Source organism: Cydia amplana, chromosome 3 (assembly GCF_948474715.1).
Source record: "Cydia amplana chromosome 3, ilCydAmpl1.1, whole genome shotgun sequence".
Classification (NCBI taxonomy): domain Eukaryota; kingdom Metazoa; phylum Arthropoda; class Insecta; order Lepidoptera; family Tortricidae; genus Cydia; species Cydia amplana.
In genome coordinates, this window is record NC_086071.1 from 18,522,863 (window position 1) to 18,546,098 (window position 23,236).

At 35.8% G+C, this 23,236-nt stretch overlaps 1 protein-coding gene across 1 annotated transcript in view; it reads right to left on the bottom strand.

The window, feature by feature from the left end:
• LOC134662754 (venom dipeptidyl peptidase 4-like) overlaps positions 1–23,236 on the bottom strand; it is a 54,725-nt gene that overhangs the window by 22,290 nt on the left and 9,199 nt on the right. The window contains exon 2 of the mRNA XM_063519041.1: positions 4,346–4,415. Within this exon, the coding sequence (XP_063375111.1) occupies positions 4,346–4,396 (51 nt within the window). The 5' untranslated portion in view covers positions 4,397–4,415. The remainder of the gene's footprint in view (positions 1–4,345; positions 4,416–23,236) is intronic.

Below are 23,236 nucleotides of genomic sequence, written 5' to 3' on the forward strand. Positions count from 1 at the left end.
ACTAGTTACAAGCTTTTGAGAAACGGGCGTCTGCACTAAACTTCACTGTTTCATTAAATAAAAAAATAGGTATTGTGCATATATCCAAACATACATGTTTGTTTTATATTTACGAATATATTTCCCCCTGCACACTTCATTATAAATTTATCGGGTGGAACAAAACGAAGGACTTTTACGCAAACGGGAAATTGTTTCGCCACGTACTTTATTTTTCACTTATTAATGACGTTAATATTTCTAACCGTTTTTGAGATACAGTTTGTTAAACATTAGTGCAAAAATGTCTCAACCCTAGCAAGTAGATCCTATTAAATGACATGACATTTGTGTCAATTTAAAATGTAAATAGCGTTGTAGGGTTGTCACTGATATAAAATATTTCATTTTAATGATTTTGTTTTACTTTTTAATCTAGCTTTACGATTATAGTAACCCGATTGCAGATCACTTAGATAACACTATCCTTGTATCCTTTCAGCTTAGTCTCTGGAAATGTTTCACTCTGTATCACTACATAGTATAAAACAAAGTGGCTTCCCGCTGTCCCTATGTATGCTTAGATCTTTAAAACTACGCAACGGATTTTGCTGCGATTTTTTAAAATAGATAGTGATTCAAAAGGAAAGTTTATGCATATATGTTAACCCGTGCGAAGCCGGGGCGGGTCACTAGTATTATAATAATATCCTGTACGCAAATAATTAACGTACCCTTTTCGAACGCAAGCCAAACCGTACGCTACACTTCACCGTTTCATTTTGCACTAACACATAATTTAAGAACAATACGGCCACTTGGAATGATCTCACGACATACAATGACTGGTATCTTTCAAATCGGTTCGCACTCGTAGTAGTTTCAGGGTTATCAGTGAAAGGTTATCTTTTCTGTAGTAACAGAGAGAACCGAATTCATAGAGATTTAATCTGCGTGACTCATTATTGTTGTAGATGGCGCTATTACTTTGGACAACCATTCTGGCCTATAGGCGGTAGTGACCCTGCCTATGAAGCCGATGGTTCTGGGTTCAAATCTCGGTGATGGCATTTATTTGTGTGATGAGCACGGATATTTGTTCCTGAGTCTCAGGTGTTTTGTATGTAGGTATTAAGTATTTACGTATTTACAACCTATTATATATATTCGTTGTCTAAGTACCCATAACACAAGCCCTCTTGAGCTTACTTACTGTGGGGTTTAGTCAATTTATCTAATAATGTCCTGTAATATTAATTTATTTTATTATTTTTTGGATTTTAACTTTATAAGTAGGTAGCTAAATTTTTGCAAGTATGAAAACTGTTACAACACAGACGTAAAATTGGTCTTGGAAGATAAACCACCAAACTTCAATGAAAACATGTATAGATTTCATTCTTTAAAAAACTTTTTTTAGACATTTATTAAAGAACAGACTTACAGAGCAACCCTGAGATACCTACATAAAAAATATAGCTTAGTAAATAGCTTTTATTATTACTTTATTGTAGTTTTGAGTATGTGGAAGATGTCAAGTTTAATGATTCTAAGTAGATATACAGCACTAACATTTTATACGCACCAAGGTATGTGAAAAACATAAACAGTGCCATCTACCAACGGCAATGATAAAGCACGCAATATTATACGAAGGCTAAACCTCTTTACCAATTTATTTCTCTTTGGCAGCATGCGAAACCGGTTTAAATGAGATCAACAAACTATTAAGAGCTTAAAGCTTTACAATAGAGGTGAAATTCGAGTGCAGATTGCGCAAAGAGTGCCCAGTGACGTTTTTGTCACTTCCCATTAAGGAAAAACTGTTTATAAATACACACTGTATTGTATGTGTGTTTCAAAAGTTTCAAAACATACAATCTTCCTTATTGTCTTGCGTTAAAGTATTTTCGAATCACATTCGGCAGATAAATGTGAAACAAAACGGAATGGATTTCTGGATTTGATTTGTATTTAGCAACTGTCAAAATAGTTATTTTCGATACAAGTGCGAAAAAGAGGAAATTCGAAACGAGTGGCGATAAATTAAAACACGACCGAAGGGAGTGTTTTAAATCGACACGAGTTGCGAATTACCTATTCGCACGTGTATCGAACAACGTTTTACAGTACATATGGCACTTTAAAGTTTCGACATACGCACGAAAAGTGTTATTTTACGCACTAGTGCGGAAAAGTAGCCCCATATGTACTGTAAATATATTTTACAGTACATATGGCCCTATTTTCCCGCACTAGTGCGTAAAATAGCACTTTTCGTGTGTATGTCAAAAGTTTAAAGGGCCATATTATTACATAATAATAGTACCTACATAGGTACTGTAAAAATGTTGTACGATACACGTGCGAATAGGTAATTCGCAACTCGTGTCGATTTAAAACACTCCCTTCGGTCGTGTTTTAATTTATCGCCGCTCGTTTCGAATTTCCTCTTTTCCGCACTTGTATCGTAAATAACTATTACAGTACATAATGGTGCTACTTTTCCGCACAAGTGCGTAAATAAGCACTTTTTGTTGTTATGTCAAATATTTAAAAGGGGCATATGGACTGTAAAACGTTGTACGATACGCGTGCGAATAGGTAATTCGAAACGAGTGGCGATTTTCCTCTTTTCCGCACTTGTATCGTAAATAACTATTGGTAGGTATATTTGTAGACAAATCGGCGTTAAGCTAAATAAAACTCTGTAAAAACGCGTACCTACATAACTTATGGATCTTACCAGGTCTATATCAAAATCATCTACGCGGAAAAGTGAAAAAATATGTGAACAGAATATAATGTCAAGGCTGAGATTGTATGGGCTAATATCGTTATCCCTTTGGTAACAGAATATGTTGTCGATTGCAATTGTGATTATGTCGAATGTAGTCAAAAGATGACGTACGACGTACATGTTAGATAAGATAAGACAAGTGTATTAGGATCTGTTTTAGTGTAAATAAAGTGCAGTATAAATAGCGCGTATAAGTAGCTTAAGTACCGTATTAGTATAAAACTTTGCCCTTTAAGATAACTTTGCCCACCAAGTCACAGTTCAGTAAAAGTGAAATAACTTTAAAGTTAGTTACAGATAAACTTTCTTCTCTCACTTCACTTTCTTCAGAATGTGTATCTGTATCTGTAACTACTTTAAAGTTATTTCACTTTTACTGAACTGTGTCACGGTGGGCAAAGTTATGTTAAAGGGTAAAGTTTCATACTTTTACAGTACCTAATAATCTGCTATTTATTAGTACCTATAGGTACATTTTGTATTGGTTATAATTAGTTAATTACTCATAAATTTAGTTTAAGCGGGGCTCATTTAGACGGCGCGCCAACTCGTATACGATTTTAGTTACATTGCGAACCATTGAGGTTACATCAATTCAGCCGACCGATCAAATGACGCGATGTAATGAAACACACATGCGAGTTCTCGCACCGTCTAAATGAGCCCTTACGCAGCGTACTACGTAGGCGAACAACACGCGAACGCGAAGCGAAGCGACGCGGCGCGGGGTGAATCAATCCTTTGATACCTATAGAAGTTTCCTACGTGGGCGATCTCGTTGCGAACGCGAACGCCTTGGACCAGCCGTGCCGCTAGGGTTGCCAGATGGTCGGGATTTGGCGGGATTCTCCCGATTTTTAGCAGGAGTTCTCGATTCCCGACAAAGTGAAAACTGTCCCGAAAAACAGCTTCACGTTATAAAATAATAATTTCAAGTTCCTAACTGTCGTCGAGCGAGCGAGCGACCCGCGTCGACGTCAGCGCGACATGGCGAGATTGGGTAGAACAGCTGACGTAGTGCCAATAATGTAAAATATCGTTGTTTTTAATGCAATTTCTTTAATTTGAATGCTTCTTTTTTCCCGGCTTAAGTCCCAAAATCCCGAAAAATTTATATTTTTTCCCGATAATAGCGTCTTTCGATCTGGCAACCCTACGAGCCGCGCCGCGTCGCGATCGCAAGTTGATCGCTTACGCTACGCTTACGTAGGCGACCAGCGCGCGAACGCGGCGCGGCGCGGGGATGAAACAAACCGTTGATACGTATAGGTATGTCCTACTCGTACGTGAGCGATTTAGACGCGAAGCGGCGCGGCGGCCGCGCCGCGTTCGCGCGTTGTTCGCCTACGTAAGACGTAGCGTTACGTAAGACGCAGCGTTACAGTCAGGAAATTAGAGAAAGGAACAAAAATTTGGCGCTTGTGAGTTGTGAGCTTGTCACAAAAGATTTGGTAATCACGCGGAGCGATAGCTTGTGTCGATTTAAAACACTCCGGTCGTGTTTAATTTTCGCCACTCGTTGCGAGTTACCTTTTTTTCGCACTTGTATCGTAATGTACTATGTACCTGGTCACTGGTGCCCATCTCCATCGTGGAATTGCTGTTTTCTTGAGCCATGGTGAGATATTCTCCTCACCTGAAATTAAAAAAAAAATCACGACAACTAAAAAAGCAATAGTAATCCTAATTTAGAGCCATAGACAAGACATCCTCTAGACTGAGCATAGTAACGCTACTCCCTCTGCCACTATATACGGTAGTTTTACTCCATCTTCGAGTCAAAGTGTCAGAATCCCGTGCCGTGATGGGTCCGTGTCTTTGAACGGACCAATCACGGCACGGGATTCGCTCACCTCGTCCCCCCGCACCCCAGTATTTTTGGCAGCATCGGTTTCATGAAATAATTGCTCTAAACTCCGTCTAGAGGATTCCTAGTCTATGTTTAGAGCTAAAATCATTAAATTTGTCGTACATCAACCATTACTATGGCTATGCCCCTAACCTATGTTCGATGTTATTCAAATTTTTAATTATTATGAATGTTAGGAGCATTTAAAAAATTTTACCTATGTACTAATCTGTTTTTCGCACCTAATTTTTACAATCATAATTTTAATCAAAAAAGTCAAACGTAGTAGGGGCATAGTTATATTAGCTATGGTTAATATACCTACATCAAATTATGGAAAAATATTTTCCATTATGTCAATTGTCAATATCCAGAGAGGAAAATGGGGTCTACGTTTGTATGAATTTCCTTGATAAAAGTTCTACGTTAGTTTGTATATTGGGATACCCTCCTCCAATTGAGAGGGGATTTAAATTTTCTCGAGGCTGAGGTGTAGGGTTGGAGCCGGTACTTATAGCTTTATTTGACGTTCATAAGCGCATTGTAATATGCCTACTTACTTGAATAAACTATCTTTTGTCTTTATCTTTATCTTTATCTTTATGGGGAAGCATCAGCCATCCCTTTTCCTCTTAAACCCCTTGACTCAGCTCAGTTGCTTGTTTCATGCATTTTCTATTAGCTCTTCAACACTACTTGACGTTGAGAATTGGGTGTTCTCATAACTAGCTAGCGAGTCCAAGTGGCACTTGCACCATCCCACTAACGTAATGCTAACCATGCTGTTCTTTTCTTTTCTTTTCGGTGCGGGAATGTTTTACACTAGCCAAATAACTGATTAATTTGTCTATATTTCTATTGTATAGTTGCTTTATATTTTTCTAATTCTTTCCAATTTTTAGTGTATTTTCCCCATTCCTTTTTGTGTAATATATGTATGTTTATCCTATACATTTTGTATGTATTTATATCCTTTATCTTTCTGGTACCTTGTTGTACATTTTGCTGCATTTGTCACCCTCTTTTCACTTTCTCCTCTCATCTACTCAAAGGTTAACTGGAAGAGATCCCTCAAAGGGATAAGTTCGCCTTTGTACTTCTTACTTTGTATTGTATGTTATTTTATGTTATTTTTAATATGTCTTTTTGTACAATAAAGAGTTTACTAATACTACTTTACTACTATAACAGGTAAAAACTGTAAAAAACGATACTAATTTAACATTTCTAAGCACATTTGGACCTTACTACCTACGTTTAATCCATAGTTTGGTAATTATTTTACAATAAACAAAGTTATAAATACACGAAATCATTCCCGCACCGAAAACCCTGATGTATGATTAATTGATTATTATGGAAAGCCACATTTAGAATTGTACCTACCTATTTGTGGATTCAGTTTCAGAAAATTTAAATTGATGGAGTCATGCATTCATAATTATTGACGCGACCATCTCAGGCCAACTGTACCCGTAGGTACCATGACGAGCCACTGCTAGTGTCAAGACTGACATAAACGCTAACGTCTCTACGTAATTTACTTTCTATACATCTCGCTCGCGCTAATATGCGAGTACGAGCGAGATGCATAGAGAGTAAGTTACGTTCTTGATAGCGTTTATGTCATTGCCAAACTGGTGGTAGGCCCACTGGACTCGCCTGTTCGGTAAGCGAATGGAACAACATCAACATCATTAGTGTGATGTAGCTCTAAATATTATAACAGTTCATGCTAGTTTTGCGGTTCAGAGTAGGGTTGCCAACTATTTTTGGTGGAATATAGTATTTTCCAGAATAAGGCATCAAAAATATAGTAATTTCAAAAAAATATAGTACTTTTAGATAAAATACTAAACACAAGTGTAAAATACGTTTACCTAATCGGAAATATAGTATTTTAGCGTACTATATATTTTTCCAAAATTATATAGTACAGAGAGCCAAAATATAGTACAATACTATATAATATAGTACGGTTGGCAACCCTAGTTCAGGTTCAGAGGGATCTAGGTCGGAACAGAGACACATAAATAATAAGAACAGATGCCCGTTAGAAGTAACTTTTCTCGTAATCGATGATGCCACTTGGCAAGCAATTTAGAGTTTTCAACCTTAGCGGTATCAGGGCAAGGTTGAAGCCAGACGTGTTTTATTTAAATAATACACTTTTATATTGTAAGAGTGACTCTTTATTAAAACTTCCATGTCTTGACACAGGACCACAGATAGCATAGCATACTGAACCACAGATACACAACAAGACGAGCGTAATTTTGTGTGTTGTGAGTCCCGTAACTTCGGTTGCTCAATACTTGCTGCACTCGGTCTCATACAAAAACGCCTGTTTTGAGATTGAGATTGAGATATTTATTGATTAAATCATAAATAATTATAAATAGTTTGGTTTACGTTAGCTTCACTCGTTGACCACGAACGCTGTAAAGAGTGTAAAGGGTTCCAATCGTCGGGATGTAGTATACATTCATTATACGCGAATATCTGTTTTAATAGTTTTATTTCATGAGTAATTATCGCGGTAACTGAAGACAAAACAGTTAATACGAATATGTTCCTGTTCCTACCCAGTAGGTATCTGGGGGCACGGTAGTGCCCCCGCCAAGACGAGCAAAGCGAAGCGCAAGGGCACTAGCTACCTTTTCTCGAAGCGCTTCGTCGTTTTTTTGAATACATTTGCCTGATAAATCTGATGGTCCGAAGTATATCTTTTTATAATTGGGGATTTTATAGATAAGTCTAGTTCGTGTTAATTTAAATTTATTTGTAGTTTTATGTTTTAGTTTACGTTTATTTTCGTGCTAAAAAGGTCTATAGAATAAAATAAAATTATATTATGTACTCAGTAAATCCGTAGCTCCACCAAGATTAATGTTTGTATCGACACTAACAGTCTCTATTATTCAACTGTCTCTGGTCGAACACTGCAGCTCTAAAGTCATGAATAGTTTACATGTTAACCCATTTCGTGCTCTGGCACCTGACATGTGACATTTCTGCAATTTTGACAGCTGCTCGTGAATAGTTTACTAGTGTTCTGGGACCTGACATATGACATTTCTACAAGTTTGAAAGCTGGGGCCCGTTTCTCAAAAGCTTGTAACTTGTAATACAAGCGGATGTCACTTTTTGACAGCTTTACTTAGAAAGGAAACTTCCACTTGTATTACAAGTTACAAGCTTTGGAGAAACAGGCCCCTGCTCGTTTGTAGAATGTCACTCACGCTACAAACCGAATGCAAGATGGTTTTCATATAGGGATTTTTGAAGTGAAACTTCTTTAGCGGCGCTGGGCACTTTTTGAGGTGGGGAAAAAATTATAAACTCGAGAGCGTAAGGACCGTAAGGACCACTCAATGACATAATTCAATAAAGCTACATCTTGATGAAATCGCTAATAAAAGTGAACTCTAGTACTGGTGAATAAAACTCAAAATATCATGACCAAACAAGCGTTTAAACAAGCAATTTAAACAAGCGTAAGGCCCTATTCGCATGGCAGCTTTTTCAACGCGCGTTAAAAAAGCGTTTGAATGATACAAATATATAAGGATACATGCGTATTTATTCACACGACTGCGACTGTGACTGATGATGGCTTGACTGTCTGTGTAAAATAGCGAAAGGAAATGAGTGAGTACTTTATAAATATACTAGATGAAAACCCTGCTTCGCTCGGGTGAAATGTAGATATTTCTGTGCTTATCGGTTACAATGTCATTGAGTTTTCACTTCTGCCGGCACTCCCAGAGTGCAACCCGTTGCTTGTTTAACTAAGTAGGTACAGTCGTCAGCAGAAGTCGCTAAGCGGCCCAGGTGTTCATAATGATCTTGACGCGACTATATTGTTCAGAGAATAAGAGACTAGCCAGCGATACATTGTCACTAGTCAATACTCACAGAACTAATCCCACTTTTGCAATTGGGTATTTGACTACTAGTCAAATCAGTTTCCTTTTTCGAACTATCAAAACGATTTTGCTGCTATGGAATTAACATGAAACACTAGCATGTGACGTCACATTCAAATAGCCTACTCTTTATAGTTTTATACGGATTTTAAAATAGAAATTGTGTCTAAAAATAACTGCTGTCTACGTTTCTCTATAAATCTTCTGGTGCTTTATATCGTGCATGGTGTAAAATAATTTATTTTAAATACAGTCAAATAACCTATTCGATGTACATACCTCCCAACTTCCTACCTTTTTTATTTCGGATTATCGTTCACGCTTCACCGTAATCCTAAGCTTTTGTAACAAGAAACACATTCCCCAGCGAAATAAGAAAACCAATCGAGGAAAAATAATATTTACCGCAAATCCGCCCTATATTTCAGTGGAACGGAGGCTAGTTCCGTTTTAAAAATTGAATAAGGTTTTGATTCTATTTTGATACGACCTTGAGTCATGTCATGAGGCATCTCACGCGCATCATTAAGAGCCCATCAACGTGCACACTAGTGCCACTGCTAAATAATCGTGATTATTTAAATTTAACGAACGATATTTAAAAAAGCGGCCAAGTGCGAGTCGGACTCGCCCATGAAGGGTTCCGTATTTAGGCGATTTATGACGTATTAAAAAAAAACTACTTGCTAGATCTCGTTCAAACCAATTTTCGGTGGAAGTTTACATGGTAATGTACATCATATATTTTTTTTAGTTTTATCATTCTCTTATTTTAGAAGTTAGGGGGGGGGGGACACACATTTTACCACTTTGGAAGTGTCTCTCGCGCAAACTATTCAGTTTAGAAAAAAATGATATTAGGAACCTCAATATCATTTTTGAAGACCTATCCATAGATACCCCACACGTATGGGTTTGATGAAAAAAAAAATTTTGAGTTTCAGTTCGAAGTATGGGGAACCCCAAAAATTTATTGTTTTTTTTCTATTTTTGTGTGAAAATCTTAATGCGGTTCACAGAATACATCTACTTACCAAGTTTCAACAGTATAGTTCTTATAGTTTCGGAGAAAAGTGGCTGTGACATACGGACGGACAGACAGACGGACAGACAGACGGACAGACAGACGGACAGACAGACATGACGAATCTATAAGGGTTCCGTTTTTTGCCATTTGGCTACGGAACCCTAAAAAGGGGGCCGTTACGGACTGTATCATGTATTAAAGTACCTTTTGGGTCAATTTCTGAACACGATTTTTTTTCTGTCCGTGATGAAAATCGCGGGTTAGCATCAGACAATACTTACCAATTTTTTTTTACATAAAGAAGTCACACTTTCACACCGAGTTCCATATGAATTCACTGATTAGTTGGTTTTTAGAGTACACATAAAAATACCTAAAGGCTCAAATTACTACTCCCGTGCCCTGTCCGGAATCTACTTTTGAGCATAATGAAAAATCCTACGAAAAATTCTACATTAGTATCACTAATTTAGTGTCAAATATTTAAACTAGATGATATTTACTATCACTGAGCACATATACTATTAACTTCATTGTGGTAAATAACTCGTGATCGATGTTTAAATTTTGTCCGAGCGCGCGAGTAAAATTTCGTCGGCAAAACTCAAAGGGCTCTGACAGCCGACGTTTGTATTTGAACCGCCTCGTGTCCCGCCTCACCTGTACTGGCAGTATTCGGCTGTCTCTCAAAGCAAGCGGATGTAAGTCAAGCCGCGGCGTGTTCGAGCAAATCGCGTAAGTATTTCGGAATCCGGGTGGGCGACAATTTTTTTCTAATTTCGATGCCCCTTATAAATTTTATTTTCCACATAGCTTTTCAATAGCAATTGTCATATTTAGGAGCCCTTTATGTATCTTTATGTAAGCGATAACATAACAGTTTGGTCAAACACGATTTAAATTTTTGGCGAATTTTTTTATTACGAATTCTAATTTCCGTGCCCTAATTCCCATAACAAATTTACCTAAAACAGCTGATTAAGTGGCACGGGAATTAGAAAGTATTACATATATTGTCAACAAATCTTTTATTGGGGGCACTGTAAGTTAATTGGCAATGTTTACGTCATATTATTATTACTTATATATATTGGCATTGAATATATATTATATGTAATAATAATACGACGTATATCTTTCTATTTTACATTTAAGGAAATCTTAAAGAATGCACAAAAATCTGTGAATAGTTTTTTAGTATAAGTACTATAGTACTTACATACAGGATCGACCCGAATAACCCGGGCAATTTTAATACGTAAGGTAAGGTGGGGTAAGACGACACCGGGGTAAGACTATCACTTGTATGGAATCCTTGTACTGTTAGTCTTGCCCCACCTTACCTTATTCATTGATCATATTATAACATTAAAATATTATATAAACATAAAACTATTTCTGGAATTATTACATATTATAATACCTGTACCTAAGGTTACATGAAACAAAATGAATCACATTTTCAATGTTTTGTTTTTGTAAATTTGACAGCTGACAGCGTATGCCGTATAAAGTTTAAATATCTGGGAGACCGAGCTTTGCTTGGAAAACATATAGGTACCTACCTACCTAAAAACTCAAAAATGCGCGTTTTTCCAGAGATAACACCTACCTAGATAGATTTTTCACCCCAGAAAACCCTCATATATGATAAAATTTCATCGAAATCGTTAGAGCCGTTTCCGAGATCCCCGAAATATATACAAGAATTGCTCGTTTAATAGATTAGTTGTTATAAATTAGCTTTTCTAATACAAGAAAAATTAAATATATCCTATTCTTACTATATTATAAATGCGAAAGTATCTCTGTCTGTCTGTCTGTTATCTCGTCACGCTTAAACCGCTGAACCAATATCATGTTGATGATATTTGGCATGGAGATAGTTTGAGGCCCGGGGAAGGACAAAGGATCTGGGGACACGGCAGTGCCGCCGCCAAGTCGAGCAAAACAAAGTGGCACGGTCAAAATAACATTTAATTTGAACATGTAATCTAAGAATTAATGCACTTTAAAATCCCTTAGTTTTGTCACTGACACAATCACTCACGATCATCATTATTCTAAGGTACTTCTAGCATACCCACAAGTTCCAAATTTGAAACGTAATTAGGTTTAAGCTTTTTAAGCCAATAAAAATCTAATAATACTGCAATATTAGTCACGTTCTAAAGATCTAATAACTGCATAAATAAGTTTGTAATCCTATAGAAATATATGCGATAACAAATTTACCTTTTAGTTCTTACAATTAGTAGGGAAAGTAAAGGTACACTACAATGTACGATGTGAGTATGAATAAAGATGTATATAGTTATGATATGTGTATACATAGTATCAGTATGGTATGGGTATGATTACCTGAAAAGAAGGACAGCCTACAAAAAGAGATGGGATCCTATCAAAAACATTACATGTAAAAAGATGCAAGTCTCGCAACGCAGTTCTTCTACTACAAAAAAAGTTTTGAGATGTAATGTGAAACCAAGTCGGTTATTTTAGACAATGCCAGGGGGGTATTAAAACCGTAATACTATTAGATACCTTATTAGGGTTCCGTAGCCAAATGGCAAAAAACGGAACCCTTATGGATTCGTCATGTCTGTCTGTCTGTGATAGTCTTACCCCGGTGATAGTATTACCCCACCTTACCTCATATGTGGTTAAACAATTGTTTGTGTTATGAATTTATGAAGGCAGCATATTCGATTTCTTCAGATTAACTTACACAATAACTTCTTCTCTCTGTGCCCCTATTTATTTCTTAGTATCATTTCCTATACGGCCATAAAGCAGATCATACACCTTGTACCTATCTACATGCAGATACATAATGACACTTTTTAATGAATAGTTTTGTATGTAAGGCGGACATGTTTACGCAACTACTCAAAGTATTGTTTTGAAATATATATATTTTACTAAGAAAGAGAGATTAGTTGCCATTAAAATCAAGGAAACTATTAGTCAAATACGTAGTTTTTAGTGTATCATACTTTCGTAGATTTGTCGTCCGAAACTAAAATTAAAGTAGATAAATATGTTCGATGCCGCTTCAGTATGGTTGAAGTATATTATTGTAGATTAAAATATACATAAATAATAGTTTTAACTACCAAAATAAGCTAAGAAAACAATTCCTGTGCCATGTTCTAATTTCCGTGCTAGTAAAATCTAATTCCCATGGACACACTAATTCCCGTGCCCTGACCAAAATTTTAAATTGAAATAACTTTTATAGTTTTATGAATATTTTTACCCCATAAGAAAATTAATGTTTATTATATTTTTTATCAAATTATCAGCATATTTTTTTTTGTGTAATGTTGGTATTTCAAAATTCCATGGGAATTAGACAAAAATGCTCGTTTGGTGAAATTGACCCTTTTGAATATATCAAACGAGTTTCTATGTTGCTGGATTCGTCAATCTATGCTTCCAAAGTTAAAACGGCCGTGTTTGTTTTGAGATCACTGATTGACTAATCCAGCAACATAGAAACTAGTTTGATGTATTCAAAAGGTACTAATACAAGATGCAGTACGTAGCGGCCCCCTTTTTTATATATATTTCGTTAAATTAAAATAATCACGATTATTTAGCAGTTGGCGCTAGTGTGCACGTTGATGGGCTCTTAAGTGCGAGCGAGATGCCTTATGAGCATAAACCCCGGGGTATGATTTCGTGTACCTATAATACAGCCCTGTATTATATCGCAAAACTAATCAGAAATATTTATAATTTTTTTTTATCATTATCATAGCGCAATTATTATCTATTATCAATTCATATCAACCGGCTATCAGAGTATCAATTGTTGCCATAAAATAATTAACAATATAATCGTTTTAGTATTCTAGGGCAGTAAATTCTGTTTATCTTTGGGCTGGTTAGAAATAATTAAGTTGTAAGTAGTTCATGCAACGGATACATAATTAGGCCTAGAGGCCGGCGGTATCGATTTTAGTCGCAAAAATGTAAAATTGATAGATTGAGTCGATGAAATTGTCCACCTTTTGTTACGTAATAGAAACAAGAAGTACTGGTATCTATTAGCACGTCTTCTTATCTTGCATTTGTACAGATCATTTTTTTGAAAACTGACTCACTAAATTAGTAATGATTTTTTTTCTGATGGACGTTTAGGTAAACGCGCGTAAAGCACTGATTTAGTCGATCTTATTTGTAAATTTCGTAAAGTTTGGACTGCTAAAAATGGTAATTTTGTATTACACATATCCTGTACTCCAACTTTCATAGACTACATTTTTGTTATATGATATTGAACAAGAGTAAATGAAAGTTAGACGAAATCAATTTTCACCAGAAATTACTTCAAAACAAGTGAACATTTTTCGTGAAAATCGACTTAATTTCAACGTAGTTTTGATACTTAAACAATCTACAACATTTCCTGAAACTGTTCTTATACATCATTTTTATAATTTATGACTATAATTTTTTGATGAATTTTTAAAAACTGCCCCTTCTCGTCATATATTTCCGGTGACGCACGCTTGGGACCTGATTATTAAAAGGCAAGATGAGAAGACGTGTTAATAGAAACCAATACTTGTTATTTAGATATTTACGTAACAAAAGGAGTACAATTTCAACGACTAAATCTATCAATTTTACATTTTGGCCCTAAAATCGTTAACGGAGCCTTAACCTGTACCGGTCAAGATTAAAAAAAATCACGATTAAGTCGGCCAACCCTCCAAACAAAAGCCAAAATTTTTTCGCATCAATTTTTTTTTCAGAACACGATACCACTGAATATATGCCCTTAAACGGATCCCACACTATTTCTGTTACAACACATAATCTATACTGTTGAAGATACAATAATAGACCTTAAAATCTGATACTATGTATATATATATATATATATAGAGTTCCACTAGAGTACTGAACACCGTGAATACCGGAAATCCGTATTCATGAACAACCGGAATACCAATGTTTACGCCAATATCGAAATATCGGAAATCCGGTTTTTACTTTCGTTTTTAAAAAAAGTCATGCAATACGACGAAAACTGCGATTAGCGCCATCTTGGTTTACGCATTTACAATCACATTGTAATTGGTAATGCATACAAATTAGATAAGTGTAATTAATTACACTTACCTAATCACATGAGATATTCCGTTAATTATGCTAAAACGAGCGTGTACGTAGCCACGTTTTAACAAAATTAACGCGCTAAAGGCCTGTCCAGACGAGAGCAATTTTTCGCCAATCTGATTAAATTGTCGGATCAAATCAGGCGGTGCGGACGCAAACACCAATTTGTCCACTTTCACCAATTTTAAATTTATGGTGATATTTGACCGCTCTAAATTAAAATAAATATGCCCCTAATTTCAAATACTAGCGTCACAAATTGGTATTCTGGCGTCCGCACCCCATTTTATCGGTATACTATAGTATCAGTCATAATCGGCGGTCGAATTCGGCGAGCCAAATTGGCGTTTGTTCCGCACGTCCTGATCTGATCGGACAATTTAATCAGATTGGCGAAAAATTGTCCTCGTCTGGACAGGGCTTAAACAATTATCGTCTTGTTAGATTCATAATTAACTAGATATTTCTGGTCAATTCAAACGTACACTATCATCTGAACTGAATCAGTTAGTTATAATGCATTTCGCTTATGGGTCCGTCCGTGTATGGGCACGAGCGAGACGTACGATAACTAAATTATATCATTTAGATATCATTCTGATGTCAGTGTACGTTCGAATTGGCCTCTTTGTTGACTACAGCGCTTAATCACATAATTAGCAAATAATCATGCCTGAAAATTTTAAATCACAATGGGCTACATGCATGTAATAGAACATTACGATACAAGTGCGAAAAGTAGGAAATTACCTTTTCGCACGTGTATTGTACAACGTTTTACAGTACATATGGCCCATTAAATTTTAGACATAGGCACGTATTTTGGTAATTACCGCACTAGGGCGTGGTGTACTGTAAAATTGGAACGACGACGAAAAAATCACTCACATTTTTTTATATTAAAACATGCGACAACATTGTTTTGTGCAGTCTAAATAAGAAAATATTAAAACCGGAAACGCATTGGCACCGCAACGGCAGCACGGCGGCTTCCGCCTTTCCCGTTCAACTCGAATGGGATTATAGTCGGGATCTAGGCCTCCGCCACTGGAGTGCTTAGTCACTTTTTTAGGGTTCCGTGCCCAAAGGGTAAAAAGTGCAAAAACGGAACCCTATTACTAAGACTCCGCTGTCCGTCTGTCTGTCTGTCTGTCTGTCTGTCTATCCGTCTGTCTGTCTGTCTGTACGTCTGTCCGTCTGTCTGTCTACAGGCTGTAACTTATGAACCGTGATAGCTAGCTAGACAATTGAAATTTTCACAGATGATGTATTAGTTCTTAATTTATATATGTACTTATGCGACTACTTAAAAATCATAAAATATTTAATAAAATAATTTGATTTGTTCCCAAAGTTGTATTAGTAAATTGTAGTCAAGTTTCTAGAACAATATTGTCAATTCATCATCATTCATCAGGCAAAAAAAGCAAAAAGTGTATACCAGAAGCCAAACCCTTCGTTTCAAGATTTATTTAATAAATGATTTAGGACGGTCAGAAAAGGCGAATATTGTAAGCGAATGCCGCATTTTTCTTATACATAGCATCAAGTTCTAAATTAGACGTTACATTTCAGTAATAAGGTTCATTTCTTCAACATGATAAATTTGAACGTTCAACTATGTATTTAGTTTTTTTTTTACTTTTCTACTGAACTAACGTAGGCTTGGTGATGTAGAATTGCAAAAGTAATCTTTATAATATAGCGTCAATGAAAACAAGATGTTATGGAAATATATTTAGTAAATAACTAGGTATTTAGACTTAGAGTTAAGAACTTATCCCCTTCTACAAAGCACCTACTTAATTGAAATAATTAAAATAAATCTCTCATTACTACGAAAAAAAGTCCCTTAACTTACTAAAAATTGGAATAAGTAACAGTAAACCCGCAAACTCAAAGGAAATTGCAAATCATTCTGAGTATTCTGACGTTTTCTTCTTGAATAACGCCTTTTGATAACAAATGTATCTTAAAACCAAAACAAACCAAAAGGACGTGGGTAAAATGGACGTAAAAATCAATAAAACAATTGTAAACTCGATCATACCGTATCTAACTACTAGTACCCATAATATAGGTATACATATAAGTGTTTCCTGAAATATGAACCATTGACCAGAAAAAGAGAAAAAAATGTATCCCGACTTTTTCCCCCATACTCTTTAAATACCTATAACAAATATTACTTTTAAAGAACTACTCGCACTCGCAACGCCGCCAGACTTCAAGGCACCTTACCACAAGGCACTGAGTTGGAGCCAGTTGTTTATTTATAAGTTTAGTTTTAGTTTTAATCTTTACCCTTTTCTTTAGTTGTAATAATGTTTTATGTAGTCCTGTTAAGGTTATATTGTAAACTAAGACTAGAAATAAAATTTATATAACTTACCAAGCCAATAATAAAAAAAAAACCACCCGCCGTGGCCGATGCCCCGCCACACTGAATTTAATATTGGATAAAATAAGATTAAGATTGCACTATCAGATAATTAAGCCTTCACTGTGTAATCTGCTAATAATTAGATAAATGATAAAAGTAAATACCACAATGTAGTAGCGAATAACATTATAATAGTTTGTAATGTAAAGTAAGAAGTACCAACGATATTTATACATACCGTAAACGGGGTGAGTATAGGGTTTACGAGGGCAGTTGGGTTATGAACTTATGAATGGGGAGAGAAGGTATGACAGAGGGGTGAGTTGGTTTTCTAATAACAAATCAAGCTATTATAATGTGCATAATCCCAAAGTGTCGATCCAATAATTTTCAAAACTCACGTTAGTAGGAAATTATACCTCCTCACCCCAACTACGGGGTGAGCTGGGATTTCCTTATATTTCGTGTTTATCTTTAACTAGCGACCCGCCCCGGCTTCGTACGGGTTAACAAATTATACACAAACCTTCCTCTTGAATCACTCTATCTATTAAAAAAACCGCATCTAAATCCATTGCGTAGTTTTAAAGATCTAAGCATACATACAGACAGACAGACAGCGGGAAGCGACTTTGTTTTATACTATGTAGTGAAGTTATGAAATCGAGCTACACAAAATTATAAAAAAACTTGTAACTGCTTATATACTAAACTAATTATAAAAATACTAACGACCGGAACATTTATTATGTATAAAAAATTGCCACATGTAAAAATAAAGTTATATCGAGGTTTGAATGTCAGTTTTGTCCCTACTCACCCCATTTTACGGTACATATGCTTAGAAATAAAAGGAAAAGTGGAATAAGTCCTGCTACCTCAGTCAACCTCAGTACTTTTTGTACTTTACCAAAGCGAAGTAAATGTACCGAGTCATAAAATGTTTATGCAGTAAAGTGACATATCTTGACTTTATCCCTAAGAGGAAAAAGTACTCGCTATGTTTTTCCATTTGGCAATATAAGTAGGTACTTATACTTTATAACTGAAAGTATAGTTGCTGTGAAAGCATCTGAGTGTTTACATATACATGAATTATGTGACAGTGAAATAAAGGGTTTTTTACACAATCCCTACAAAAATATAATAAATTCGAAAGAAACTGTATGTCTCTCTGTTACGTCTTCAAGCTTAAACTGCTTATAAACGATTTAAATGTAAGTTATTGGATATGGAAATAAATCGGTACGTACTCAAACGTCCCGAAGAAGGACACAAATAAATAGTTATTATCGAGGAAATCATCATTCTACGCAGATAAAGTTAATTAATACAATTTTTTTAATTAGAATCAAAGTTATATTCCTAAATGATCTCGTAATAATATGTCGGAAGACTTTAAACTAGAGATGCCCCGAATAGTGGTTTTGGCTGAATACCGAATAAATACCGAATATTCGGCCACTCTCTCAGCTGAATACCGAATATTCGGCGACCGAATATTCGGCATGAGATGCGAACATTGTGAGTCACAATTATTATGAAAACTGTTCGCCAACAAAGCACAACGTTTGCTAAGATATTTTTATTGTAAAACAGAACTAATGAATGTAGTTAGAGTCAATCAAATCAGACCCATGATAAAAATAAAATATTTCATAATTCATAATCAACAAATGCTTAAAAAAGGGTCTTCCTATTTACTTAACACCTTTCCAATAATACTTTTTAAATATTAAATATACCTAATTTTTGGTATTTTTATTGTGTAATTTTTCTTTTTAATTAGGGGCAACAGATATTCGGTATTCGGCCGAATAGTAGGCAACTTTCGTCCGAATACCGAATATTCGGCAAAGTGGCCGAATAGGCCGAATACCGAATAGTTGCCGAATATTCGTGGCATCTCTACTTTAAACAATAAATAATGTTATCGTAAAGATAAGAAAATATTGTTTTATCCTGTTTATAACAATGAAGTACGTGATTCACTTCACTTTAAATATTGGCTTATTGACTTTATAAAGTGGATGTGAAGTTTCTCTTATAAGATGCACTGACTGAGGGGCTTCGTGTTGCCTCTCTGTCGCACTTGTAAATTCGTACATGTGTGACAGGGAGGCAACACTTCGAACGTGGTCCACGGTAGGCCCTCTGACCTGCGACAAACTACGAAATTCATGCAGTCCGTCTAAACTAACTTGAATATAACAAAGTGAAGAAAATTGTTTAAAACTTAAACTATACATTAATGTACGAAATTAATTTTGTATCAAGCAGAAAAATCAGTGAACGATGATATTATGCGATGATCATGGGTTCAAGTCCCACCCAAGACATTGAATATTCCACTTTTAATTTTCAACTAGGGTACAAGTCAAATTGTTTTATGAAATATTTTGTTTTGTGTTTTTTTAAATAGGTAATACTTAGTCATACATAGGTATATAAGTTATAAACTGAATTAGATATCATACAGTAAAGAAAAAGTTTCTTTAGTGTATCACTTTTAATATAAACTTTGAATAAATGTCATATACTTACTAAGAAAAAGTGACCAAGGCCTCCAGTGCCCCAGGCTGGAATCGAACCAGCGTCCTCTGCTATCGCGGCAGGTGCCTGAGCCATTCGTGTATAGCCATATAGTAGTGTGTCTACTTGAAATAAAAACTAATTAAAATATTTTCTGAAAATAATTTAATTTGTTCTAATCTAATACACTTTTAATATGTTTCTAAGTTTATCACTTTTAATTTGTTTCACTTCGTAACATATGATATGGCTAATGTTTATAAAACATCCTGTACAATTCTGGTTTTTCATGTGCGCTTATTTTCGACACAATGTGAATGTTTACGTAGTCCCTCGCCCTCCAAAAAAAACATTGCCTCTTCCCCAAAAAATGAATGTTTTTATTAAACAAGCGTAAATTGATATTGATGAATACCATCGTCCACAGTGAACTGAAAGTAGACCGTATTTCAATGAGATAAGGTCCATTGAAGATCAGTGTGTCGTTTGTTTGTTCTAACAATTCGTCCACGGAAGCCCACATCCCATCAAATATCAGTTGATAATGTAGCCAATATTGGAACACAAATAAATCGGGGGTAGCATCATCGTAACATGCCTAATAACAAAAAGAACCCTACAGAAAAGTAGGTACTTAAGTATGTTTTCACTTCTCATGCTCAAAAAGTGCACCTTTATGTCGTGCGTAGACGACATAAAATCGCATTTTATGCTCTAGAGCATAAAAGTAAAATTTTCTTCTAAGACTAAGGTAATCGGTTTCAACAGCCAATGCACAATTTTACTGAGCAATAAAATTCTGTAGATGACAAAACTTGTTATATTATTTTATTTTTGCTACAATTTATTAGAAATCCGTATTTATTATCCGTATTTTATTAAATTTAGTAGATTATCGTTCAAAAATGCTCCGAAATGTTTGACTTGGCAGAAAACCAAGCTGGCTGAAACTCTGATAACATGTTGAAAATTAAAAAAAAATTAAAAAGTTAGTTGGCGGGAATTGGTTATGTATTATGTTCTTTCGCTTTACGACAATTTCGTGGTGTAAATTGCCGTGAAAAATGTGTTTTATTTTCCTCGCAACCGAAGTGAACAGCAGAGTGTACAACAAGGGCATAAATGTCCATTTTTACCCTCGTCTACTATTTTGGTCTTCACTCAGACCAAAAATTGCCTCGGGTAAAAATGGGTCACTTTATGCCCTTGTTGTACAATCTACTATTCATGAAAAATTGTGGTTGTTATAGTTGGTGAATAATTGGTCAATAGCCACATGCATTTTGATTGTTAACAGGTGTATAGCCTGGTATAGCCCAAGGTGATCTTCATTGAGATTCTAACAAGAGCACAAAAGATCATACAACAATCTAACTGGCGACGTAGATTGAGATGCAACGATAGTGTGAGTGCATCTACACTTCACGCCTACATTTTTCCAATTTTCCGCCTTCATAATACAAAAAAAAAAGAAAAACGAAAAAAGAAAAAAAAAAGTTTCTTGTAACAAAATTTGCTTGCCGGATTAAAAATATAGTCGTAGTCCGCTCCTTTTGCTCATGGAAGGAAAAAATACTTGCCTATTTTTTCAGGACAGTCCAATTGATAGGACATTGAATAAATTATGAACAATACACGTACAATAATTTACTTACCTTATCATATTCAGAGCCCCTAGTGTACATTCTTTAGCGTGACCATAGAGCAATATAGTATGACAAGAGTGCTCACTCCATACAATATCAGTTCAGACTATTAATTTCAGTGTCTACATCTAGTATCGAGTAGCGGAACTATCAGTACTGCTACTTGACAATAGATGTAGCAGACTAGTACTGATAGTTCCGTTACTCGATGCTAGATGCTAATAGTCTTTTCGGTACTAAAACTGATGTATGGAGTGAGTACTCTATGTATTTTTTTCTCTATGGCGTGACGATTATTATTAAATGTAGGGTAATTCGCCAGTAACTGCCTATATAGTGTCAAGTATAAGTACCGATTCTAAGTTGAAATAGGATAATATTAAATTACGCTGGAACCTGAAGAGTTCATTTAAACATTCTTAAGGGTCATTAAGGTATCCAATTATGTTAATTACTTTCAGGTATAATGACATCCCGTCAAAAACATAAATGTGAAATGATAGCCAAGTCCAAAAAACTTCACTGACAAAAACTAAAAACTGTAGACCTTGGCTGCCATTTTGACTGTTACGTAATGAATGGGAATCGAATATTCGGCGAATTATTCAGTTCGTCTGTATCATTCTAATATAACATTTGAATACACTTCAATTGCTACCCAGGCAATTCCCTAAAAATTAACAGATCAAAATACATATAAAATGTGGAGTTTTAATAGTTAGCCTTAGCGAAATTAATGTGTTTATGTTAAATAAGTTATGATGAAGGGTAAGGGGTGAAAATAGCTCCAAATTAGCAATGTTCCAAAGATAAATTTCAAAAACTGCAAAGTTCTCATGAAAAATTCTGGGAATTTTTTCTGCGCGTTTATTGCCAAAACTTCTTTAGGTTACTTACGATTTTTATGACACTTGAAATATACGCCTATGAGTGACGTAAATGTTAAATGAAACAGTCGTCAAAAGTTAATAACATTGAGTAGGTAATAATTCCTAATCTGAACAGGCCGCGTAGCCAACGTACCAATCGCTTACGCTCCGTAGCGATCGAACCAATCGCTTACGCTCCGTAGCGATCGAAACGCAACTGTCACTGTGTATGGAAGAGTGATAGAGAGACACAAAGCATTTCGTTGTCGAAGCGATAGCGATTGTCAGCTTGGCTAGGCCGGCAGCAACTTTCTGAGTGGAAAACTGCATGAAAATTTTCTTATGAAAGTTTTCAGAAATTTTGAGAATCTTCTGCAACTTGAACATTGCTACTCCAAATGTTTAGTGTAAAATAACACACGGCTAACTGCGTCGCCGGTTAATTTTTCTTGAACTTGGCCTGGCACGCTGCGTGTCAAGATTTCCTTTAGTTAATAGAGGACACAGTAAATGGGTATGAATTATTGCTGTGAAGGAAAAGGAAATTTCATTAGGTTGTTAATAGGGGAATCGTGGGGCTAAATTAATTCGATATCTGATGAGGTAGACAAAGAGTATTAGTTATAATAAATGTGTACAGTCAGCATCAATAGTAAACAAAGGACGCGGATCACGAGGAATTTCGTACATGACCCGCCTATAAATTGAAATAGATATCATACAGAAATAAAGTGACCAAGTCCACCGGTGGCCGAGGCGGGAATCGAACCCGCGTCTTCAGCTTACGCGGCTAACGTCCTGACCACGAAACCAGTGGCCACATAAAATAATTGGCTTTGTTCCCTAGATGAATTGACCCACCTGTTCCTATCTCATACAGCAATAAGTATAATTATGGGCGCGTGACTTGTCACAGTAACAAAAGTTGAAGTCTCGAAGTGTGCACTCAAAATCTAATAAGTCCCTTAGCGACCTAGACCCTGAACGTTCGCAGTTAGACCATGTTAGACTAACGAACTTACCCCGACAATCAAGTGAGCTCCAGCCAAACTCGATTTACCCCACTCAATAATTTCATGGCCATCGCAACTG